General features: G+C 46.4%; 1 protein-coding gene across 1 annotated transcript in view; it reads right to left on the bottom strand.

The window, feature by feature from the left end:
• adamts17 (ADAM metallopeptidase with thrombospondin type 1 motif, 17) overlaps positions 1–23,070 on the bottom strand; it is a 679,121-nt gene that overhangs the window by 241,299 nt on the left and 414,752 nt on the right. The window contains exon 12 of the mRNA XM_068017704.1: positions 13,333–13,478. Coding sequence (XP_067873805.1) covers positions 13,333–13,478 — 146 coding nt within the window. The remainder of the gene's footprint in view (positions 1–13,332; positions 13,479–23,070) is intronic.

The raw sequence follows: 23,070 nt of genomic DNA, 5'->3' as shown, positions 1-23,070 counted from the left end.
ATTGGAACTGTTCACCAATCTCTCTGTATTTTATCTCTGAGTTTGTATCCAATTCTCCTAAGTGCACTGATAAAAGGTCACTGACCTGAAACGTTAACTCTGTTTCTCTCTCCACCGATGCTGCCAGACATGCTGAGTATTTCAAGCACTTTTTGTTTTTATTTCCGATTTCCAGCATCGCAGTAATTTGCTTTATTCTCCCAAGTGCACCTTCATTACTGAATCAGGAGGCTTCAAGAGCTATTTTCCTTCCCAACCAGTAGCTTGACTTGTGATGGTGGTGGGGGGGTGGGGGGGGGGGGGGGGAGGGGGGAGGGGGGAGAAGGATGCTGGGGTGGGGGTATGGTGGGAATGGAATGCTGCTTGTGTTATAACATGACTTCAATGGCTGTGAAGTGCTTTGTAATGCAAGCACTTACTCTCTTCTTAGAGGGGAAATGGCCCAAAACCAAAGCTAAGGAAGCACTATATCAATCCCTCAAAGGTCTTGCTGCAAATCATCAGTTGGACACCTCATAAAACCCTGCCACTGTAGGAAAAGTAAGAGGCCAATTTTGAAAAGATGCCCAATGGTAGGCACTGAAGTGTCTTAAATGGGGATGAGGCCCCGTCGCCCAGTAATTTTCCCGGAGATAGGATAGGCTGCCAACGACCTACTCGCCCAGAGGCCAATCAAAGCCCTTAAGTGGCTTATTAACGGCCAATTAAGGACCTTTTCCTGTCACCGCTGGGATCTTACCAGCAGCGGGGATTGGGGAGGGGGGGGGGGGTAGGGGGGGTCTCCGCCACATGGGGAGGATGCCTTGAAACAACTGTGGGTTTTGGGGGTGGTCCCTCCTCCGTGGACAATCTGTAGCCCACAGAGGAACCCTGCCGGGAACCACTTTACCCTCCAGAACACCTCTCCCCCTGGTCTGCACAATCAACCTCCCTCCAAGATCCCCTCACCGGGGCCTTCTTAACTGGCCTCAGCGACCCCATCTCACGAACCTGAGGTCCGGGGTCCCAGCGCTGGGCCTGGAGCTGAGGCCTCTGCAGTACCAGCAGTGGCCACATTCCCAGTGGCGCTGCCGTTACTGCTGAGCTACCAACCCTCTTATTGGCTGACGGCTCTTGGAGGTGGGATCCCCATCTTCAAAGGCATGGCGACCCTGGCTCCTGAAACTTAGATTTAAAAGTCTGGAGGATCGCTCCGGTGGTGGAGGGAGAGGGGGGGGCACATAAAGGCAGAGGCGGAGCTCTCCCCACCTTTTCGGCTCAGTCCCGGGACCCCCGCCTCCAGCACAAAATCCAGCCCATTATCTGTGCCTTTAACTGTCTTTGCACAATTCAGCTACTGCTTTGTGAAGATGTATAGTCTTCTGAAGCATTGCTGAGGGTCATGGTGAAGTAGCCTACCTAGATCTTCAGAAAGGGAGGCGTGACTACAGCAGGTGAGGGTCTGATCAGGCTGGTATCCCGTTAAAGGGCCTCCTGATCCTCTGCCCCTTCAGGGGCGAGGCTCAAGGGTTCCTGAGGTCCAGTTGCAAAATTGAACTTTAAAAAATCCTTAAAAGGCATTTAAAAAAATTCTTAAATATACTCTTAACAATCTTTTAAAAAAGGAATTTTACAAAAAAACTCTTAAAAAACTAATATTGTTGCAAAATCTAAGATATAAAACTTTTCAACTTTCTTTCTGGCCTTCAGTGATAAAGCCTTCAGCAAACTGCTGTGATGCCCCTTTCTCAAAGGCTTTTCTTTCCAATGGTGGTCACTGAGTGGCCGAGAGGGAGAAGTGGCAACATCCACTGGCATGGGGAGGAAGCAGTGGCTGGGGAAGACAGCTCCATGCAAGGCAATGGGAGGGGAGGCGGTGGCGTAGTGGTATTGTCACTGGACTAGTACGCCAGAGACCCAGAGTGTTGCTTTGGGGACATGGGTTCAAATCCCACCACAGCAGAAGGTGGAATTTGAATTTAATTAATAAATCTGGAATTAAAAGTTAGTCTAATGATGGCCATGAAACCATTGTCGATTGCTGTAAAAACCCATCTGATTCACTAATGTCCTTTAAGGAAGGAAATCTGCCGTCCTTACCCGGTCTGGCCTACATGTGACTCCAGACCCACAGCAATGTGGTTAACTCTTACATGCCCTCTGAAATGGCCTAGCAAACCATTCAGTTGAACCTAACCTCTACGAAGTCAATAAAAAGGAATGAAACCGGACGGAACACCCGGCATCGACATAGGCACCGGAAACGACAACGGAAAACCCAGCCCAGTCGACCCTGCAAAGTCCTCCTTACTAACATCTGGGGGCTTGTGCCAAAGTTTGGAGAGCTGTCTGACAGACTTGTCAAGCAACAGCCTGACATAGTTATACTCACGGAATCATACCTAACAGACAATGTCACAGACACTGCCAACACCATCCCCGTGTATGTCCTGCCCCACCGGCAGGACAGATCCAGCAGAGGTGGCGGCACAGTGGTATACGGTAGGGCGGGAGTTGCCCTCGGAGTCCTCAACATCGACTCTGGACCCCATGACATCACATGGCATCAGGTCAAACATGGACAAGGAAATCTCCTGCTGATTACCACCTGCCGCCCTCCCTCAGCTGATGAGTCAGTACTCCTCCATGTTGAACAGCGCTTGAAGCAGGCACTGAGGGTGGCAAGGGCACAGAATTAACTCTGGGTGGGGGACTTCAATGTCCATCATCAAGACTCACTCGGTAGCACCACGACTGACTGAGCTGGCCGAGTCCTAAAGTACATATCTGCGAGACTGGGTATGCGGCAGGTAGTGAGGGAACCAAGTCCTTGTGGAGAGGAAGTCCCGCCTTCACATTGAGGATACCCTCCTTCGTGTTGTGTGGCACTATCACCGTGATAAATGGGATAGATTTCAAACAGATTCTGCAATGCAAAACTGGGCATCCATGAGGCGCTGTGGGCCATCAGCAGCAGCAGAATTGTACTCAACCACAATCTGTAACCTCATGGCCCAGAATATCCCCACTTTACCATTACCATCAAGCCAGGAGACTAACCCTGGTTCAATGAAGAGTGCAGGAGGGCATGCCTGGAGCAGCACCAGGCATACCTCAAATGCGGTGTCAACCTGGTGAAGCTACAACACAGGACTATCTGGGTGCCAAACTGCGTAAGCAGCATGCGATAGACAGAGCTAAGCGATCCCATAACCAACGGATCAGATCTAAGCTCTGCAGTCCTGCCACATCCAGCTGTGAATGGTGGTGGACAATTAAACAACTAACTGGAGGAGGTGGCTCCACAAATATCCCCATCCTCATCCTCAATGATGGGGAAGTCCAGCACATCAGTGCGAAAGATAAGGCTGAAACATTTGCAACAATCTTTAGCCAGAAGTGCCAAGTTGATGAACCATCTCGGCCTCCTCCTGAAGTCCCCAGCATCACAGATGCCAGACTTCAGCCAATTCGATTCACTCCGCGTGATATCAAGAAACGACTGAAGGCACTGGATACTGCAAAGGTTATGGGTCCTGACAATATTCCGGCAATAGTACTGAAGACCTGTGCTCCAGAACTTGCCGTGCCCCTAGCCAAGCTGTTCCAGTACAGCTACAACACTGGCATCTACCCTGCAATGTGGAAAATTGCCCAGGTATGTCCTGTACACAAAAAGCAGGACAAGTCCAACCCGGCCAATTACCGCCACATCAGCCTACTCTCGATCATCAGCAAAGTGATGGAAGGTGTCGTCGACAGTGCTATCAAGCAGCACTTGCTTAGCAATAACCTGCTCAGTGACACTCAGTTTGGGTTGCGCCAGGGCCATTCAGCTCCAGACCTCATTCCAGCCTTGGTTCAAACATGGACAAAAGAGCTGAACTCAAAAGGTGAGGTGAGAGTGACTGCCCTTGACATCAAGGCAGCATTTGACCGAGTATGGCATCAAGGAGCACTGGAAAAACTGAGGTCAATGGGAATCAGGGGGTAAACCCTCTGCTGGTTGGAATCATACCTAGCGCAACGGAAGATGGTTGTGGTTGTTGGAGGTCAATCATCTGAGCTCCAGGACATCACTGCAGGAGTTCCTCAGGGTAGTGTCCTAGGCCCAACCATCTTCAGCTGCTTCATCAATGACCTTCCTTCAATCATAAGGTCAGAAGTGGGGATGTTCGCTCATGATTGCACAATGTTCAGCACCATTTGTGACTCCTCAGATACTGAAGCAGTCCATGTAGAAATGCAGCAAGACTTGGACAATATCCAGGCTTGGGCTGATAAGTGGCAAGTAACATTCGCGCCACACAAGTGCCAAACAATGACCATCTCCAACAAGAGAGAATCTAACCATCTCCCTTTGACATTCAATGGTATTTCCATCGCTGAATCCCCCACTATCAACATCCTGGGGGCTACCATTAACCAGAAACTGAACTGGAGTAGCCACATAAATACCATGGCTACAAGAGCTACAAGACTTGGAATCCTGCGTCGAGTAACTCACCTCCCAAAGCCTGTCCACCATCTACAAGGCACAAGTCAGGAGTATGATGGAATACTCTCCACTTGCCTGGATGGGTGCAGCTCCAACAACACTCAAGAAGCTCGACACAATCCAGCACAAAGCAGCCCGCTTGATTGGCTCCCCATCCACAAACATTCACTCCCTCCACCACCGACGCACAGTGGCAGCAGTGTGTACCATCTACATGCACTGCAGCAACATACCAAGGCTCCTTCGACAGCACCTTCCAAACCCGCAACCTCTACCAACTAGAAGGACAAGGGCAGCAAATGCATGGGAACACCAGCAAGTTCCCCTCCAAGTCACACACCATCCTGACTTGGAACTATATCGCCGTTCCTTTACTGTCGCTGGGTCAAATCCTGGAACTCCCTTCCTAACAGTACTGTGGGTGTACCTACCCAATATGGACTGCAGCGGTTCAAGAAGGCAGCTCACCACCACCTTCTCAAAGGCAATTAGGGATGTGCGATAAATGCTGGCCTGGCCAGTGACGCCCACATCCCATGAATGAATTTTTAAAAATGAGCTCAATGTGTCTGGTAGGTTATTGTGGCAGGGATCTGGTGTTGGACCTGCCTGTCTAATTGTCCTCCTTTGGGGGCTGCTTGGAAACAGTCTGCTCAACAGGCCAAGTGCTGGAAAATGGGATTAGAATAGATAGGCTTGATGGCCGGCACGGACACGGTGGACAGAAAGGCCTGTTTCTGTGCTGTATAACTCTATGACTCTATAACAAATGAAAATCCAGGCAGTTAGTTTAACAAGCGACTGCACTAACTCTGAACATTCACACTGACCGGAAGGAGCTGGTTAAAAACCTGAGGCTTTACTGATTATTATGGAACTGTACGGAACAATATCCTGTTTGAATCAGAGGCAATCAACATTGCAGCCAGTAATTGTGGGAGGTTGTTGCACAGCGGGTGAAGAGCAGTCTTCCTGCGGCACAGGGAAGGTATGTGGACGGTGGATTTCAATTTAAAGAAAATGGCCACAGGAAACAATGAGAATGACAGTCAAACAGCTTGCAGAGCTGTATATATAGGTACCTGAGGAATTATCACCACCAAGATTTTGACATCAGCGCAGTATTGAGGGAGTGCTGCACTGTCGGAGGGTCAGTATTGAGGGAGTGCTACACTGTCAGAGGGTCAGTATTGAGGGAGTGCTGCACTGTTGGAGGGTCAGTATTGAGGGAGTACTGCACTGTTGGACGGACAATACTGAGGGAGTGCTGCACCATTGGAGGGTCAGTATTGAGGGAGTGCTACACTGTCAGAGGGTCAGTATTGAGGGAGTGCTGCACTGTCGGAGGGTCAGTATTGAGGGAGTGCTACACTGTCAGAGGGTCAGTATTGAGGGAGTGCTGCACTGTTGGAGGGTCAGTATTGAGGGAGTACTGCACTGTTGGACGGACAATACTGAGGGAGTGCTGCACCATTGGAGGGTCAGTATTGAGGGAGTGCTGCACAGTCAGAGGGTCAGTATTGAGGGAGTGCTGCACTGTCAGAGGGTCAGTATTGAGGGAGTGCTGCACTGTTGGAGGGTCAGTATTGAGGGAGTACTGCACTGTTGGACGGACAATACTGAGGGAGTGCTGCACCATTGGAGGGTCAGTATTGAGGGAGTGCTGCACTGTCAGAGGGTCAGTATTGAGGGAGTGCTACACTGTCGGAGGGTCAGTATTGAGGGAGTGCTGCACTGTCAGAGGGTCAGTATTGAGGGAGTGCTGCATTGTTGGAGGGTCAGTACTGAGGGAGTACTGCACCGTTGGAGGGGCAGCGTTGAGGGAACACTGCATTATCGGAGGGTTAGATCTGAGGGAGAGCTGCACTATCAGAGGGTCAGTACTGAGGCAGTGCTGCACAGTTGGATGGTCAGTACTGAGGGAGTGCTGCACTGTTGGAGGGACAATACTGAGGGAGTGCTGCACTGTCGGAGGGGCAGTCCTGAGCGAGCGCTGCACTGTCGGAGTGGCAGTACTGAAGAAACACTGCATTATCGGAGGGTTAGATCTGAGGGAGCGCTGCACTGTCAGAGGGGCAGTACTGAGGGAGCGCTGCACTGTCAGAGGCACAGTACTGAGGGAGCGCTGTACTGTCGGAAGGGCAGTACTGAGGGAGGGCTGAACTGTCGGAGGGGCTGTACTGAGGGAGCGCTGCACTGTTGGAGGGGCAGTAATGAGTGAATGCTGTATTGTCGTAGGGGCTGTACTGAGGGAGGGCTGCATTGTCAGAGGGGCAGTACTGAGGCAGCGCTGCATTGTCGAAGGGTCAATATCTAGGGAGCGCTGCACTCTCAGAGGTGCAGTATTGAGGGAGTACTGCATTGTCGGAGGGTCAGTACCTAGGGAGCGCTGCACTGTCGGAGGGGCAGTAGCAGTACTGAGGCAGCGCTGCATTGTCGGAGGGTCAGTACTGAGGGAACACTGCACTCTCAGAGGTGCAGTATTGAGGGAGTACTGCATTGTCGGAGGGTCAGTACTGAGGGAGTGCTGCACTGTTAGAAGGTCAGCACTGGCGAAACCTTTGGCTGTGATGCACTTTTGAACTGCCTGATTTATAAAAGGTGCTTTATAAATGTATTGATTCTTCCTCCTTTTTCCTCACAGCCTTCTCTTTTTTTTAAGAAAAACACTCAATATAAAAGTAAGTTTTTTTTGTACATCGCAGGGTGTCTAAAAATTCCTGGGTTGTACATTTGAGTTCATGTTGCTACACATGGTCCTTTCACTAATGCTATACCTTACATCGACATAGGCTAAGTCTGTGACCGCCAGCACTGTATACTGCGTATTAATGTTCATTTCCCTTGGAACTGCCGAGCATATATATTAAAGCACGTTAGTTCACAGTAAGCATCCAGCTTGTTGCTGGGTATGAAGGCTTACAGCTTGGTTACTGACACTCGTGCTGTTCTCCAAGACACTGAGCTCCATTCTGTCACCAACAGCATATTGTTCAGGCACCCTGATGAGTTGGTAGGACTCTGCAGTACAGTCCTGCACATGCTATCTAGGACAGCATTGGTGTGCTTCACTCTCCATAATTATGATGTTTCTTCAAAGAGGGGCTAAGAGGAGGAATGTGGCAGACCGGCATTACGGTGGTGCAGAGGGGGAGGGAGGGAGGGAGGTCACCACAGCGGCACAGTGGTTAGCACCGCAGCCTCACAGCTCCAGCGACCCAGGTTCAATTCTGGGTACTGCCTGTGTGGAGTTTGCAAGTTCTCCCTGTGTCTGCGTGGGTTTCCTCCGGGTGCTCCGGTTTCCTCCCACATGCCAAAGACTTGCAGGTTGATAGGTAAATTGGCCATGATAAATTGCCCCTAGTGTAGGTAGGTGGTAGGAGAATGGTGGGGATGTGGTAGAAAATATGGGAGTAGTGTAGGGTTAGTATAAATGGGTGGTTGTTGGTCGGCACAGACTTGGTGGGCCGAAGGGCCTGTTTCAGTGCTGTATCTCAAAATAAATTAAATAAATAAATAAAACCAGCAGCAGCAAGAATATGTCGCACAGGAGAAGTATTTGCCAGTAGCCCAAGACATTCACGGTCATTCCTTTCTGAACACCAACTCCCCACAGTTGCAGTTAACACTGCCCAGTTAACAGTGTCCCTGCCGATCCACCCACACCCAACCCCTCCCCACAATCTCTCTGCATTACCATTCACAGACAGCCCCCATTCATCAAATATCACTAAAATAAAAGCAAAATACTGCGGATGCTGGAAATCTGAAACAAAAACAAGAAACGCTGGATTCACTCAGCAGGTCTGGCAGCATCTGTGGAAAGAGAAGCAGAGTTAACGTTTCGGGTCAGTGACCCTTCTTCGGAACTGACAAATATTAGAAAAGTCACAGATTATAAACAAGTGAGGTGGGGGTTGGGCAAGAGATAACAAAGGAGAAGGTGCAGATTGGACCAGGCCACATAGCTGACCAAAAGGTCACGGAGCAAAGGCAAACAATATGTTAATGGTGTGTTGAAAGACAAAGCATTAGTACAGATTAGGTGTGAATATACTGAATATTGAACATCAGCAAGTGCAAACCTGAAGAAAAACAACCTGAAAAAAACAGTGGGTAAGCAAACTGAACAAACTAAGATGAAATGAAATAAATGCAAACAAAGATTGTAAAAAATGTAAACAGGAATGCAAAAAAAAAGGAAGAAAAAATAACTAAAAATGACTAAAAATGAAAGTAAAGTGGGGGTCTGTCATGCTCTGAAATTATTGAACTCAATGTTCAGTCCGGCAGGCTGTAGTGTGCCTAATCGGTAGATGAGATGCTGTTCCTCGAGCTTGCGTTGATGTTCACTGGAACACTGCAGCAATCCCAGGACAGAGATGTGAGCATGAGAGCAGGGGGGAGTGTTGAAATGGCAAGCAACCGGAAGCTCAGGGTCTTTCAGAGCATGACAGACCCCCACTTTACTTTCATTTTTAGTCATTTTTAGTTATTTTTTCTTCCTTTTTTTTTGCATTCCTTTTTACATTTTTTACAATCTTTTTTTGCATTTATTTCATTTCATCTTAGTTTGTTCAGTTTGCTTACCCACTGTTTTTTTCAGGTTGTTTTTCTTCAGGTTTGCACTTGCTGATGTTCAATATTCAGTATATTCACACCTAATCTGTACTAATGCTTTGTCTTTCAACACACCATTAACATATTGTTTGCCTTTGCTCCGTGACCTTTTGGTCAGCTATGTGGCCTGGTCCAATCTGCACCTTCTCCTTTGTTATCTCTTGCCCAACCCCCACCTCACTTGTTTATAATCTGTGACTTTTCTAATATTTGTCAGTTCCGAAGAAGGGTCACTGACCCGAAACGTTAACTCTGCTTCTCTTTCCACAGATGCTGCCAGACCTGCTGAGTGAATCCAGCATTTCTTGTTTTTGCATCAAATATCACTACCCCAGTTCCAAACTACTGTCAAAGCTGAGGGAGCAGAACCATCAATTTCACCAATTAATGAACATAGGATTCCTGCTCGCAGTAGCTGAACCAATTATCGGCATTATCTTTACACAGTGAATGTCCACAGTGCCTGTACACGGCGGGAGACGGTCCACAGTGCCTATACACGGTAAAGGTCCATATTGTCTGTACATGGTGAGAAACTGTCCACAGTGCCTGTACACGGCGAGAGACTGTCCACAGTGCCTATACATGGTGAATGTCCACACTCCCTGTATACGATGAGAGATGGTCCACAATGCCTGTACGTAGTGAATGTCCACAGGGTCTGTACATGGCGAGAGACTGCTCACAGTGCCTATACATGGAGAGAGACTGTCCACAGTGCCTGTACATGGCGAGAGACTGTCCACAATGCCTGTACATGGTGGGAGATTGTCTACAGTGCCTGTAAACAGTGAGAGATTGTCCACAGTGCCTGTACATGGCGAGACACTGTCCAAAGTGCCTGTACATGGCAGGAGACTGTCCGCAGTGCCTGTACACAGAGAGAGACTGTCCACAGTGCCTGTACATAGTGAATGTCCACAGTGTCTGTACATAGTGAATGTCCACAGTGTCTGTACATGGTGAGAGACTGCCCACAGTGCCTGTACACGGTGAGAGACTGTCCACTGTGCCTGTACACGGCAAGAGACTGTCCACAGTGCCTGTACACGGCGAGAGACTGCCCACAGTGTCTGTACACGGTGACTGTCCACTGTGCCTGTACACGGTGAGAGACTGTCCTCTGTGCCTGTACACAGTGAGAGACTGTCCACTCCGCCTGTACAAGGTGAATGTCCACACTGCCTGTAAACAGTGAGAGACTGTCCACAGTGCCTGTACATATTGAATGTCCACAGTGTCTGTACATATTGAATGTCCACAGTGCCTGTACACAGTGAATGACTGTCCACAATGCCTGTGCATGACGAGAAACTGCTCACAGTGCCTGTACATGACGAGAGACTGTCCACAGTGCCTCTACAAGGTGGCAGACTGTTCACAGTGCCTGTACATGATGAATGTTCACAGCGTATGCACATGGTGAGACTATCCAGAGTGTATGAACACGGTGAGACTGTCCACAGTTCCTGTACTTATTGAATGTCCATCCACAGTGCCTGTAGATGGCGACTGTCCACAGTGCCTCTTCATGGTGAGAGATTGTCCACAGTGCCTGTACATGGAGAAAGACTGCCCACAGTTTCTGTACATTGGGAGAGACTGTCCACAGTGCCTGTACATAGTGACTGTCCACAGTGTCTGTACATGGTGAGAGATTGTAAAACATGCCTGTAAACACTGAGAGATTGCCCACAGTGCCTGTACATGGTGAGAGACTGTCCACAGTGCCTCTTCATGGTGAGATATTGTCCACAGTGTCTGTACACGGTGAGGGATTGCCCACAGTGCTTGCACATAGTGAATGTCCACAGTGCCTGTACACAGTGAGAGACTGTCCACAGTGTCTGTGCATGGCGAGAGACTGTCTAAAGTGCCTCTTCATGGCGAGAGATTGTCCACAGTGTCTGTACATGATGAGAGACTGACCACAGTGCCTGTACATGGTGAATGGCTACTTTGCCTGTAGATGGTGAGAGATGGTCCACAGTACCTGTACATAGCGAGAGACTGTCTACAGTTTCTGTGCATAGTGAATGTCCAAAGTGCCTGTAGATGGCGAGAGACTGCCCACAGTGACTGTACATGGTGAATGTCTACAGTGTCTGTACATGGTGCGAGACTGTCCACAGTGCCTGTACATGATGAGAGACTGTCCACGGTGCCTGTACATAGTGAATGTTCACAGTGCCTGTACATAGTGAATGTCCACAGTGCCTGTACATGGTGACAGATTGTCCATAGTGCCTATAAACAGTTGAGAGATTGTCCACAGTGCCTGTACATGTCGAGAGACTGTCCACAGTGCCTGTATATGGCGAGAGATGGTCCACAGTGCCTGTACATGGAGAGAAACTGTCCACAGTGCCTGTACATAGTGAATGTCCAAAGTGCTGTACATGGTGAGAGATTGTGCACACTGCCTGTACACAGTGAATGTCCACACTGCCTGTACTTAGTGAGACTGTCCACAGTGCCTGTACATAGTGAGAGACTGTCCACAGTGCCTGTACATAGTGAATGTCCACAGAGCCTGTAGATGGCAAGAGATTGCCCACAGTGCCTGTACATGGCGAGAGACTGTCCACAGTTTCTGTACATGGTGAGGGACTGTCCACAGTGCCTGTACATAGTGAATGTTCACACTGCCTCTACATAGTGAATGTCCACAGTGCCTGTACATGTTGAATGTCCACTGTGTTGTACATGGTGAGAGACTGCCCACAGTGCCTGTACGTGGTGAGAGACTGTCCACATGCCTGAACATAGTGAATGTCCACGGTGTCTGTACATGGTGGGAGTCTGTCCACAGTGTCTATAAATAGAGAGAGACTATCCACGTTGCCTGTACATAGTGAATGTACACAGTGCCTGTACATGGTGTGGGATTGTCCACTGTGCCTGTAAACGATGAAAGACTGCCCACAGTGCCTGTACATAGTGAATACCCACAGTGCCTCTACATGGCGAGAGACTGGCCATTGTGCCTGTAGATGGTGAGAGACTGTCCACAGTGTCTATACATGGTGAATGTCCACAGTGTCTGTACATAGTGAATACCCACAGTGCCTCTACATGGCGAGAGACTGGCCATTGTGCCTGTAGATGGTGAGAGACTGTCCACAGTGTCTATACATGGTGAATGTCCACAGTGTCTATACATGGTGATAGACTGTCCACTGCGCCTGTACATGGTGAGAGACTGTCCACTGCACCTGTACATGACAAGAGACTATCCACTGTGCCTGTACACAGTGAGTGACTGTCCACAGTGCCTGTGCATGTTGATAGACTGTCCACTGCACCTGTACATGGTGAGAGACCATCCACTGCGCCTGTACATGGTTAGAGACCATCCACTGCGCCTGTACATGGTTAGAGACTGTCCACTGTGCCTGTACATGGTGACAGACTGTCCACAGAGCTTGTACATGGCAAGAGACTGTCTATTGTGCCTGTACATGGCGAGAAACTGTCCACAGTGCTTGTATTGGTGAGAGACTGTCCATTGTGCCTGTAAACAGTAAGAGACTGTCCACAGTGCCTGTACGTGGTGAGAGACTGTCCACTGTGCCTGTACACGGTGTAATGGTCTGCGGGGACCTTTCTTCTTAAGGATTTGTAGATTCATCCAAGGGATTATAATCCCATGACCCTCCATTCAGGTCCATCACATTTCTATCTCTGGCCTCTCCACCTCTCGAGCCCATTCATGATTGTTACAGCGCCCTGTGTGGTGTTCTCTGACTTATTCTGTCTCCAGGCTAGTGTTAGTGAGGAGTGCGTGAATGATGGGCTGGGAGATTCAGTGCTTTTGGGGGTAGGAGCAGAGATTCCAGAGAGAACTTCCTCTTCCCCATCTGCTTAGCACATGCCCTGCCTCTATCTGACTAAAGGAAAGCCAGAGCCGCAGAGCAACTAAAGAAAGCCAGAAATGGAATTTAAAAATGATGCTTAGCCAAAAGTTATTTGCATATAATGAGTTGAACCTTGAACAACGTGCATACATAATCCAAGAGCTTTCTGACATCTTTGGGTCACTATTAATTTTTACTAAATGTTTGAGATGAGAAACAAGCTTTCTTCCTATTATATACGCAATTGCTTTGGATATTGAAGCATTACTACCATGTGCTCCTAGAATCAGGGTTACACCATGTGGTCTGGCAAAGGTAGGCACCTCCTGATTAGGCAACACAGCACATTTTGCAGTAGAACTTGCCAAAATCACTTACGGGGGATTGTCGCATTTTCTTTGTCTAAACCTGGCTCCAGTTCCACATGTCCGGCTGCACATACTCCACTGGCTCCAGGTGCTCCAGTCTCCATCCACGTGCTCCGGGATTGGTGTTTTGCTGACACACTCCCCCGCCCTGCACCACTTAAATCACAGCAGAAAGCATATGTTAAAATCTGCACCTCCACACCAGCTGTTTACCAAATGCACTCTCTGCTAGTAACACAGGAAGAGGAGGAGGCCATTCAGCCCCTCGAGCCTGCTCCACCATTCAATCAGATCATTGCTAATCTGTATTTCAGCTCCATTTTCCCACATTTACTCTAAATATCCCTTGATACACTTATTCAACAAACATCTATTTAAGTCTTGGAAACTCCAATTGACCTCCAGCATCTACAGCCTTTGGGGGAATGAGTGCCAGATTCTCACTAACCTTTGTGTGAAAAAGTGCTTCTTGAATTTCCTCCTAAGTGGTCAGCCTGGCATTACTTAAAATTCTGTTCCTGATTCCCCACCAGAGGAAATATTTTCTCTGTCTCCACCCTATCAAATCTTTTTAATATTTCAAACACCATGATCGTGTTTAACAAATTTGCTGGAGATTTTTTTTTGAAGAGGTAACAGAGAGGGTTGATGAGGCAATGCTGTTGATGTGGTGTATACGGACTTTCAAAAGGCATTTTATACAGTACCCGCACAACAGATTTGAGCAAAGTTATAGCTGATGGAATAAAAGGGACTGTAGCAACATGGATCCGAAATTGGCTGAGTGACAGGAAACAGAGAATTAATGGATGTTTTTTGCACTCGAAGAAGGTTTGTAATGGAGTTCCCCAGGGACCCTTGCTTTTCCTGATATATATTAATGACCTAGACCTCGGTGTACAGGGCACAATTTCAAAGTTTGCAGATTATAGGAAAGTTGGAAACATTGTGAACTTTGAGGAGGATAGTGTAGAACTTCAAAAGGACATAAACAGGTTGTTGGAATGGACGGACAACTGGCAGATGATGTTCAATGCGGAGAAGTGTGAAGTGATTCATTTTGGCAGGAAGAACATAGAAGGCCAAAATAAAATAAAGGGGACAACTCTAAAGGGGGTGCAGGAGCAGAAGGACCTGGGTGTCTATGTGCATAAGTCATTGAAGGTGGCAGGATGAGAGAGCAGTTAATAAAGCATACAGTATCCTAGGCTTTATTAATAGGGGCATAGAGTACAAGAGCAAGAAAGTTATGTTAAACATGTATAAAACACTGATTCGGCCTCAACTGGAGAATTGAGTCCAGTTCTGGGCGGCGCTTTTAAGGAAAGATGTGAAGCCATTGGAAAGAGTGAAAACAAGATTCACGAGAATGATTCCATAGATGAGGAACTTCAGTTATGAAGATAGATTGGAGAAATTGGGAGTGTTTTCCTTGGAGAAGAGAAGGCTAAGAGGAGATTTGATAGAGGTATTCAAAATCATGAGGGGTCTGGACAGAGTAGATAGAGAGAAACTGTTCCCACTCATGAAAGGATCGAGAACGAGAGGGCACAGATTTAAGGTAATTAGCAAAAGAATCAATGGTGACAAGAGGGAAAGCTTTTTCATGCAATGAGTGGTTCAGATCTGGAATAAACTGCCAGAGTGTGCAGTGGAGGCCAGTTCAAATAAGGCATTCAAATGATGTGCAGGGTTATGGGGAGAAGGCGGGGAATGGCACTAAGTGAATCGTTGGGAGAGTCGGTGCAGACACAGTGGGCCAAATGGCCTCCTTCTATGGCGTAACAATTCTGTGATTCTTTGCTCAGGTCACCCCTAACCTTCAAAACTCAAGGGAGAACAAGCCTAGTCTAGGCAACGTTTCCTCATAATTTAAACTTCTAAGCCCCAGTATTGTTCATGGTGAATCTGTGCTGCAGCTTCACCAAGGCTAATATATCCTTGCTGAGGATACTGAACACAGTTACTCCAGACTGACTAAGGCTCTGTACAACTGAAGCATCACTTCCTCTCCTTTGTATTCCAGCCCCCTTGAGTTAAAGGTCAACGTTCCACTATCCTGGTTGATTCCTTTTTGTGCCTGTGCAATGGATTTAAATGGCTTGTGGACTTGGTTTCCCAAATGTTTGTGCTCCATCTCTCTGCTGTGCATCATCATTTCTACAATCAGTGGTTGGAAAACCTGACCTACAGCAAAGAGAAGTTCACATGTGCTAGAGGCGATTCTCATTTAATCAATACTCTTTATTATTGCTTGCAGGAGAACTCCACTTAATAAGGCCCAGAAAGCTCTTGGATATATTTGGCATGAGCTCATCAGGGATCAAATAACTGGAGCATAATCACAGAGGTTTCAGGTTTCAAGGAGTGCATTGAGTGAGATTTAAACATGCTCTGAAGCCTGGATTTTCCTTTGCAATACAATCATATGGGAGTTCACCAACGCTGTCCCCAGCACACTGTCCAGAGTAAGCTTCAATAAAAAACAGTGTGGGTGAGCTGCAGGCATTGTGAACTCTTGCCACTGGGGTCTTGATCATTTGGGGAGGGGAAACGGTGTGCTACTGCAGTTTATAAGTGCCTGAAGCAGCTTAAGGGGCTAAGCATCAACTCAAGACAGGAGTCTTCTTGCTTGGAAAAATGTCACCCAGCTCTACTTCACCACCACATCTCTCCCAACCCATCCACTCCCTTTGATTTGGCATGTTGCTTGTCCAACATTCAGCATCGGATGAGCAGAAATTAAATGTTGGGAAGATCAAAGCCATTGTTGTCCATCCCCACCACAAGCTCTGTTCCTTAGCCACCGACTCCATCCCTCTCCCTGGCAACTGTCTAGGCTGAATCAGACTGTTCGCAACCTTGTTGTCCTATTTTCCCAAGCTGAGCTTCCAACCACATATCTGCACCATCCCAAGATCATCTACTTCCACCTCCATTATATCACCTGTCCCTGCTCCTGCCTCAGCTCATCTGCTGCTGAAACCCTCATCCATTCCTTTGTTACAACAGGGAACTATAAGGCAGCTAGCCTGACACCAATCATAGGGAAAAGGCTAAAATCTATGGTAACCGGACACTTGGAAAATTGGAATATGATTATGCAGATCAAAGGAAAATCATGTTTGACAAATCTAATAGAGTTTTTTGAGGTAGCAGGGTAAACAAGGCGTAACCAGGGGATGTAGTACATTTGAATTTTCAAGGCATTGATATGGTGTCACAGTAGAGGTTGTTGCATTAGATTAGGGCTCATGGAGTTGGGGCTGGTACAGAGTACAAGAGTTGGGACATCATGTTACAGTTGTACATAACGTTGGTTAGGCCGCATTTGGAGTACTGTGTGCAGTTCTGGTCGCCGCACTACAGGAAAGATGTGGTAAAGCTAGAGAGGATGCAGAAAAGATTCACAAGGATGTTGCCTGGTTTGGAGGGCTTGAGTTATAAACAGAGATTGGATAGGCTGGGTCTGTTTTCCCTGGAGTGTAGGAGGCGGAGAGGGGACATGATAGAGGTATATAAAATTATGAGAGGCATAGATAAGGTAGATATCCAGAGTCTGTTTCTCATGGTAGGGGTGACTAAAACTAGAGGGCATAGATTTAAGGTGAGAGGGAGGAGGTTTAAAGGGGATCAAAGGGGTAAATTTTTCACACAAAGAATAGTGGCTATCTGGAATGAGCTGCCTGAGGAGGTGGTGGAGGCAGGAACAGTAGCGACATTTAAGAGGCATCTGGACAGGTACTTGAATGAGCAAGGCATAGAGGGATATGGAATTAATGCAGGCTGCTTGGATTAGTATAGATAGGTATTATGGTCGGCATGGACGCGGTGGGCCAAAGGGCCTGTTTCTATGCTGTACGACTCTATGACAGTAGCATGGATGGAGGATTGCTTAATAACCAGAAAACAGTGTAGGAATAAATGCGTCATTTTCAGGATGGCACTGATAGGGGGCCACACGGGTCAGGGCTTGGGCCTCAGCTATTTAATATATATATAATATATATATATATATAAAAGAGACTTAGCAGTTGGCAGGAAAAAAGACAGAAGCGCAAGGGGAGAGCCAACTGTGTAACAGCCCCGACAACCAATTTTTTCTGCAGCACCTGTGGAAGAGTCTGTCACTCTAGTATTGGCCTTTATAGCCATTCCAGGCGCTGCTCCACAAACCATTGACCACCTCCAGGCGCTTACCCATTGTCTCCCGAGACAAGGAGGCCAAAGAAGAAGAAGATATATATATGTATCTTTTTGGAATGGCGGAGCAGTCCCGAAGGGCCGAATGTCCTACTGCTGCTCCTATTTTCTATGTTTCTATATCAATGACTTAGATGAGGAGACTGAGTGCAATGTATTTAAGTGCGCTAATGATACAAAGCTAGGTGAGAAAGTAAGCTGTGAGGAGGATGCAAAGAGGCTTCAAAGGAATATAGACAGGTTAAATGAGTTGACAAGGAAATGGCGGGTGGTGCATAACATGGGGAAGCGTGAAATTATTCAACTGAGTAGGAAGAATAGGAAAGCAGAATAATTTTTAAAAGGTGACAGACTAATAAACATTGGTATTAAGAGAGAGTTGGATGTCCTTGTACATGCATCACAGAAAGTTAACTTGCAGGTACAGCAAGCAATTAGAAAGGTAAATGATATGTTAGCCTTTATTACAAGGGGGCTAGAGTATAAGAGCAAGGAAGTCTTGCTACAGTTATAAAGGGCTTTGGTGAGACCACACCTGGAGTACTGTGTAAAGTCTTGGTCTCCTTACCTAAGGAAGTAAATATTTTCCTGAGAGGGGCTGAAACAAAGGTTCGCTAGATTGTTTACTGGGATGGCAGGGTTTTCCTATGAGGAGAATGGGCCTGTATTCTCTGGAGCTTAGAAGAATGAGAGATGATCTCATTGAAATGTATAACATTCTTAGAAAGCTTGTCAGGGAAGAGGCTGAGAGGCTGTTTTCCCTGGCTGGAGAGTCGAGAACTAGGGGTCAAGGTTTCAGGATAAGGGGTCTGCCAAATAGGAATGAGCTGAGGAAAGATGTCTGCAGTCAGTGGGTTGTGAATCTTTGGAATTCTCTATTTCAGAGGGCTGTGGATGCTCAGTCAATTTGTATAGTCAAGAATGAGATATGTTTTGGGGCACTAAGTGAATCAAGGGATATGGGATAGTGCAGGAAAGTGGAGTTGATGCAGAAGCTCAGGCATGATCTTACTGAATGGTGGAGCAGGCTCATGGGGTCATATGGCGTAATCCTGCTCCTATTTCTTATGTTTGGACTGAAGTATGTTGCTCTCAAACTTGATATGGAATTGTACTATGATCACTTTTTCCCCAGAGGATCTTTACTAATTACTACTAAATGCTAATTAAACGTGTCTCATTACACAACACTAGATCTAAAACCAGATCTGGACATGACTATTCCAATGCTGTCTTGGCTAGCCTCTCTCCTTGCATCTTCAGTAAACTTGAGCTCATCCAAAACTCTGCTGTCTGTATCTTAACTTGCACCAAGTCGCACTCATCCATCACCCCTGTGCCCACTGACCTACATTGGTTCCCGGTTTAGCAACATCTCAATTTTGAAATTCTCATTCTTATTTTCAAATCCCTCTCGCCCTCCCTATCTCATTAACTTCCTCCAGCCCTACAAACCTCTGAGATCTCTGCGCTCCTCCAACTTCAGCTTCTTGCGTATCTCCGATTTTAATGGCTCCATCATTGGCAGCCATACCTTCAGCTTTCCAGACCCTAAACTCTGCAACTCTCTCCCTAAACCTCTTGGCCTCTCCCTACTTCTTTAAAAAGATTCTTGAAACCCACCTCTTTGGCCAAGCTTTTGGTAACCTATCCTAATATCTCCTTATGTGCCTCAAATTTTGTAGCAGCATGGAATGTTTTACTACGTTAAAGTGGCTATATAAATGCAAGTTGCCACAGATATTGAAATATCAGATGGAGCAAACAAAGGACAGGAACAGATCAGACGGCCCATCACAGATGGTGCAGCCTCGTCCAGCCACAATTCACATTATCTCCTGGGAAAGGCAGATGTAGAAGTGGCCCATCAGGATGCTAAGGACTGGAGCTCATCTCTGACAAGCAGCTGGCTCCAAGGAGAGCAGCAGCAGAGAAGTGGAAGGAGGTTGCCAAGGCATTCAGTGCCAAATGCAAACATTGGCAAATGATTAGTCATTGATGCAAAATATGTTTAATGACCTTCCCAGGTCAGGCAAGGTGAGAGTTGCCAGCTACATCTTCCAGGCTGCACTGCATTAAGTAGGCCTGCAACATATAACCACCAAAGTGCTTGAAGAGCTGATCATCAATGCTCATATGGTCATGTCATGAACTTTACACCCCCACCCTTTCTTCACTTATATAGCAGAATCTCTCGACTAGACTGCTCACATAGAATCATAGGAAATAGGAGCAGGAGTAGGCCATTTGGCCCATGAACCTGCATTCAAACAGATCATGGCTGATCATCTATCTCTACGCCATTTTTCCCCACTATCCACATTTCCCTTGATGCCGTTAGGATTCAGAAATCTATCTATTTCAGACTTGAACATGCTCAGTGATTGAGCTTCCACAACCTCTGGGGTAGAGAATTCCACAGATTCACCACCCTCTGAGTAAAGAAATTCCTCCTCACCTCAGTCTTAAAAGGCCTGCCCCTAATTCTGAGACGGTGTCTCCTTATTCTAGACTCACCAGCCAGAGGAAACATCCTATCCACATCTACCCTGTCACGCCCTGTAAGAATTTTGTAAGTTTTAATGAGATCACCTCTCATTCTTCGAAACTCTAGAGAATACAGGCCCAGTTTCTGCAATCTCTCCTCATAAGACAATCCCACCATCCCAAAGATTAGTCTGGTAAACCTCCGTTGCACTCCCTCTATGGCAAATATATCCTTCCTTAGATAAGGAGACCAAAACTGTACACAATACTCCAGGTGTGCTCTCACCAAGGCTTTATACAATTGAAGCAATACATCTTTACTCCTGTACTGAAATCCCTTTGCAATGAAGGCCAACATTTGCCTTCTTAATTGCTTGCTGTACCTGCGTACTAGCTTTTAGTGACTCATGAACAAGGACACCCAGGTTTTTTTGGACATCAACACTTCCCAGCCTCTCACCATTTAAGAAATACTCTCTGTCTTTTCTACCAATGTGGATTACTTCACACTTATTCACATTATGTTCCATCTGCCATGTTCTTGCCCGTTCACTTCGCCTGTCCAAATCCTCTTGAAGCGTCCTTGCATCCTCCTCACAACTTACACTCCCTCCTAGTTTTGTGTCATCTGCAAATTTGGAAATATTACAATTGGTCCCCATATCCAAGTCATTTATATAGATTGGAAACAGCTGTGGCCTAAGCACTGATCCTTTCAGTACCCCACTAGTAACAGCCTGCCATCCTGAGAATGACCCATTTATTCCTACTCTTTGTTTTCTGTCTGTTAACCAATTCTCAATCCATTGCAGTATATTACCCCCAATCCCATGTGCTCTAATTTTGTTTACTAACCTCCTATGTGGGACCTTATCAAAAGCCTTCTGAAAAGGCTGGGGAGGCATATTGGTAGTGTCACTGGACTAGTCATCCAAATCCCCCAGGCTAATGCTCTGGGGACATGGGTTCGAATCGCACCATGGCAGATGGTGAAATTTGAACTCAATTAATAAGTCTGGAATTAAAAGCTAGTCTAATGGCGACCATGTTGATTGTTGTAAAAACCCATCTAGTTCACTGATGTCCTTCAGCGAAGGAAATCTCCCATCCTCACCTGGTCTGTCCTCCATATGACTCCAAACCCACAGCAATGGGTTGACTTATAAATGCTCTCTGAAATGGCCTAGCAAGCTACTCAGTTCAAGGGCAGTTAGGGATGGGCAACAAATGCTGGCCTAGCCAGCAACACCCATATCCCATAAGCAAATTTTAAAAAATCCAAATACACAACATCCAATGGTTCTCCTTTATCTATCCTACAAGTAACATCCTCAAAAAACTCCAATAGGTTTGTCAAAAATGATTTCCCTTTCACAAATCCATGTTGACTCTGCCCAATTATATAATTATTTTCCAAATGTCCAGTTATCTCATCCTTTATAACAGATTCAAAAATAAATTTAAAAAAAAAATAAAATAAATAAAAAGATTCTAACATTTTCCCTACTATTGACGTCAAACTAACAAGTTTATAGTTCTCAGTTTTCTCTCTCGCTCCCTTCTTAAATAGTGGGGTTACATTTGCTACTTTCCAGTCTGCAGGAACCCTTCCAGAATCTATAGAATTTTGAAAGATAACCACTAATGCATCTAAAATCTCTATGGACACCTTCTTCAATACTCTAGGATGTAGCTCATCTGGTCCAGGGGATTTATCAACTTTCAATGCAATTAATCAAATTCATAATCTATTTTCTCGTCCTTGTTAAGTTTCTTGGTCCTCCTCTGTTGGATTCTAAATTACTCCCAATCCTCGGGCTTACCACTTTTTCTGACAACATTATAAGCCACTTCCTTTGACTTAATGCAATCCGTAACTTCTTTAGTAAGCCACGGTTGATTCACCTTTCCTGTTGGCCTGTCTACTGTCAAATCTTTTAATGTATTTTCCCAATCCACCATAGCCAACTGCCCCTCATACCCTCATAGTTTCCTTTGTTCAGATTTAGGAACCTAGTTTCAGAATGAACTATATCTCTTTCAAACTTAATGTAGAATTCTATCATATTGTGGTCACTATATCCTAATGGCTCCTTTACAGCAAGGTTATTAATTAACCCTTTCTCATTGCATAGTACTAAATCTAAAATAGCCTGATCCCTAACTGGTTCTTTTATGTACTGCTCCAGAAACCCATCTTGGACACACTCCAGGAATTCATCCTCCACAGCATTAGTGCTAATTAGGTTTGCCCAATCTATATGTAAATTGAAGTTGCCCATTATTGCTGTATTGCCTATGCTACCTGCAGCTCTAATTTGCTGATTTATACTGTGCCCAACATTACCACTACAGTTTGGTGGCCGATAAACAACTCCCACCAATATTTGCTGCCTCTTGCTATTCCTCAGCTCCACCCAAACTGATTTTACATCTTGCTCCTTTGATCTACGATCCTCTCTCGCTAATGGACTGATCTCGTCCCTTATTAACAGCGCTACTCCACCTCCTTTTCCTCTCTGCCTATCCCTCCTAAATGATGAATATCCCTGAATATTCAGTTCCCAGACCAGGTCACCCTGTAACCACGTTTCCGTAATGGCAATTACGTCCATATTCATTTACCTCTATTTGTGCCTTCAAATCATCTGCCTTGTTGTGAATGTTTTGTGCATTCAGATAGAGTGCCCTTAACTTTGTTTAGTTTAGTTTAGTTTAGAGATACAGCACTGAAACAGGCCCTTCGGCCCACCGAGTCTGTGCCAACCATCAACCACCCATTTATACTAATCCTATACTAATTCCATATTCCTACCACTTCCCCACCTGTCCCTATATTTCCCTACCACCTACCTATACTAGGGGCAATTTATAATGGCCAATTTACCTATCAACCTGCAAGTCTTTGGCATGTGGGAGGAAACCGGAGCACCCAGAGGAAACCCACGCAGACACAGGGAGAACTTGCAAACTCCACACAGGCAGTACCCAGAATTGAACCCGGGTCACTGGAGCTGTGAGGCTGCGGTGCTGACCACTGCGCCTTAACATTATCCTT

The sequence above is a fragment of the Heterodontus francisci genome, chromosome 38 (genome assembly GCF_036365525.1).
Source record: "Heterodontus francisci isolate sHetFra1 chromosome 38, sHetFra1.hap1, whole genome shotgun sequence".
NCBI classification, from domain to species: Eukaryota; Metazoa; Chordata; class Chondrichthyes; order Heterodontiformes; family Heterodontidae; genus Heterodontus; species Heterodontus francisci.
Note: the sequence above shows the minus strand (reverse complement) of the source record. Positions and strands in the feature narration are given on the sequence as shown.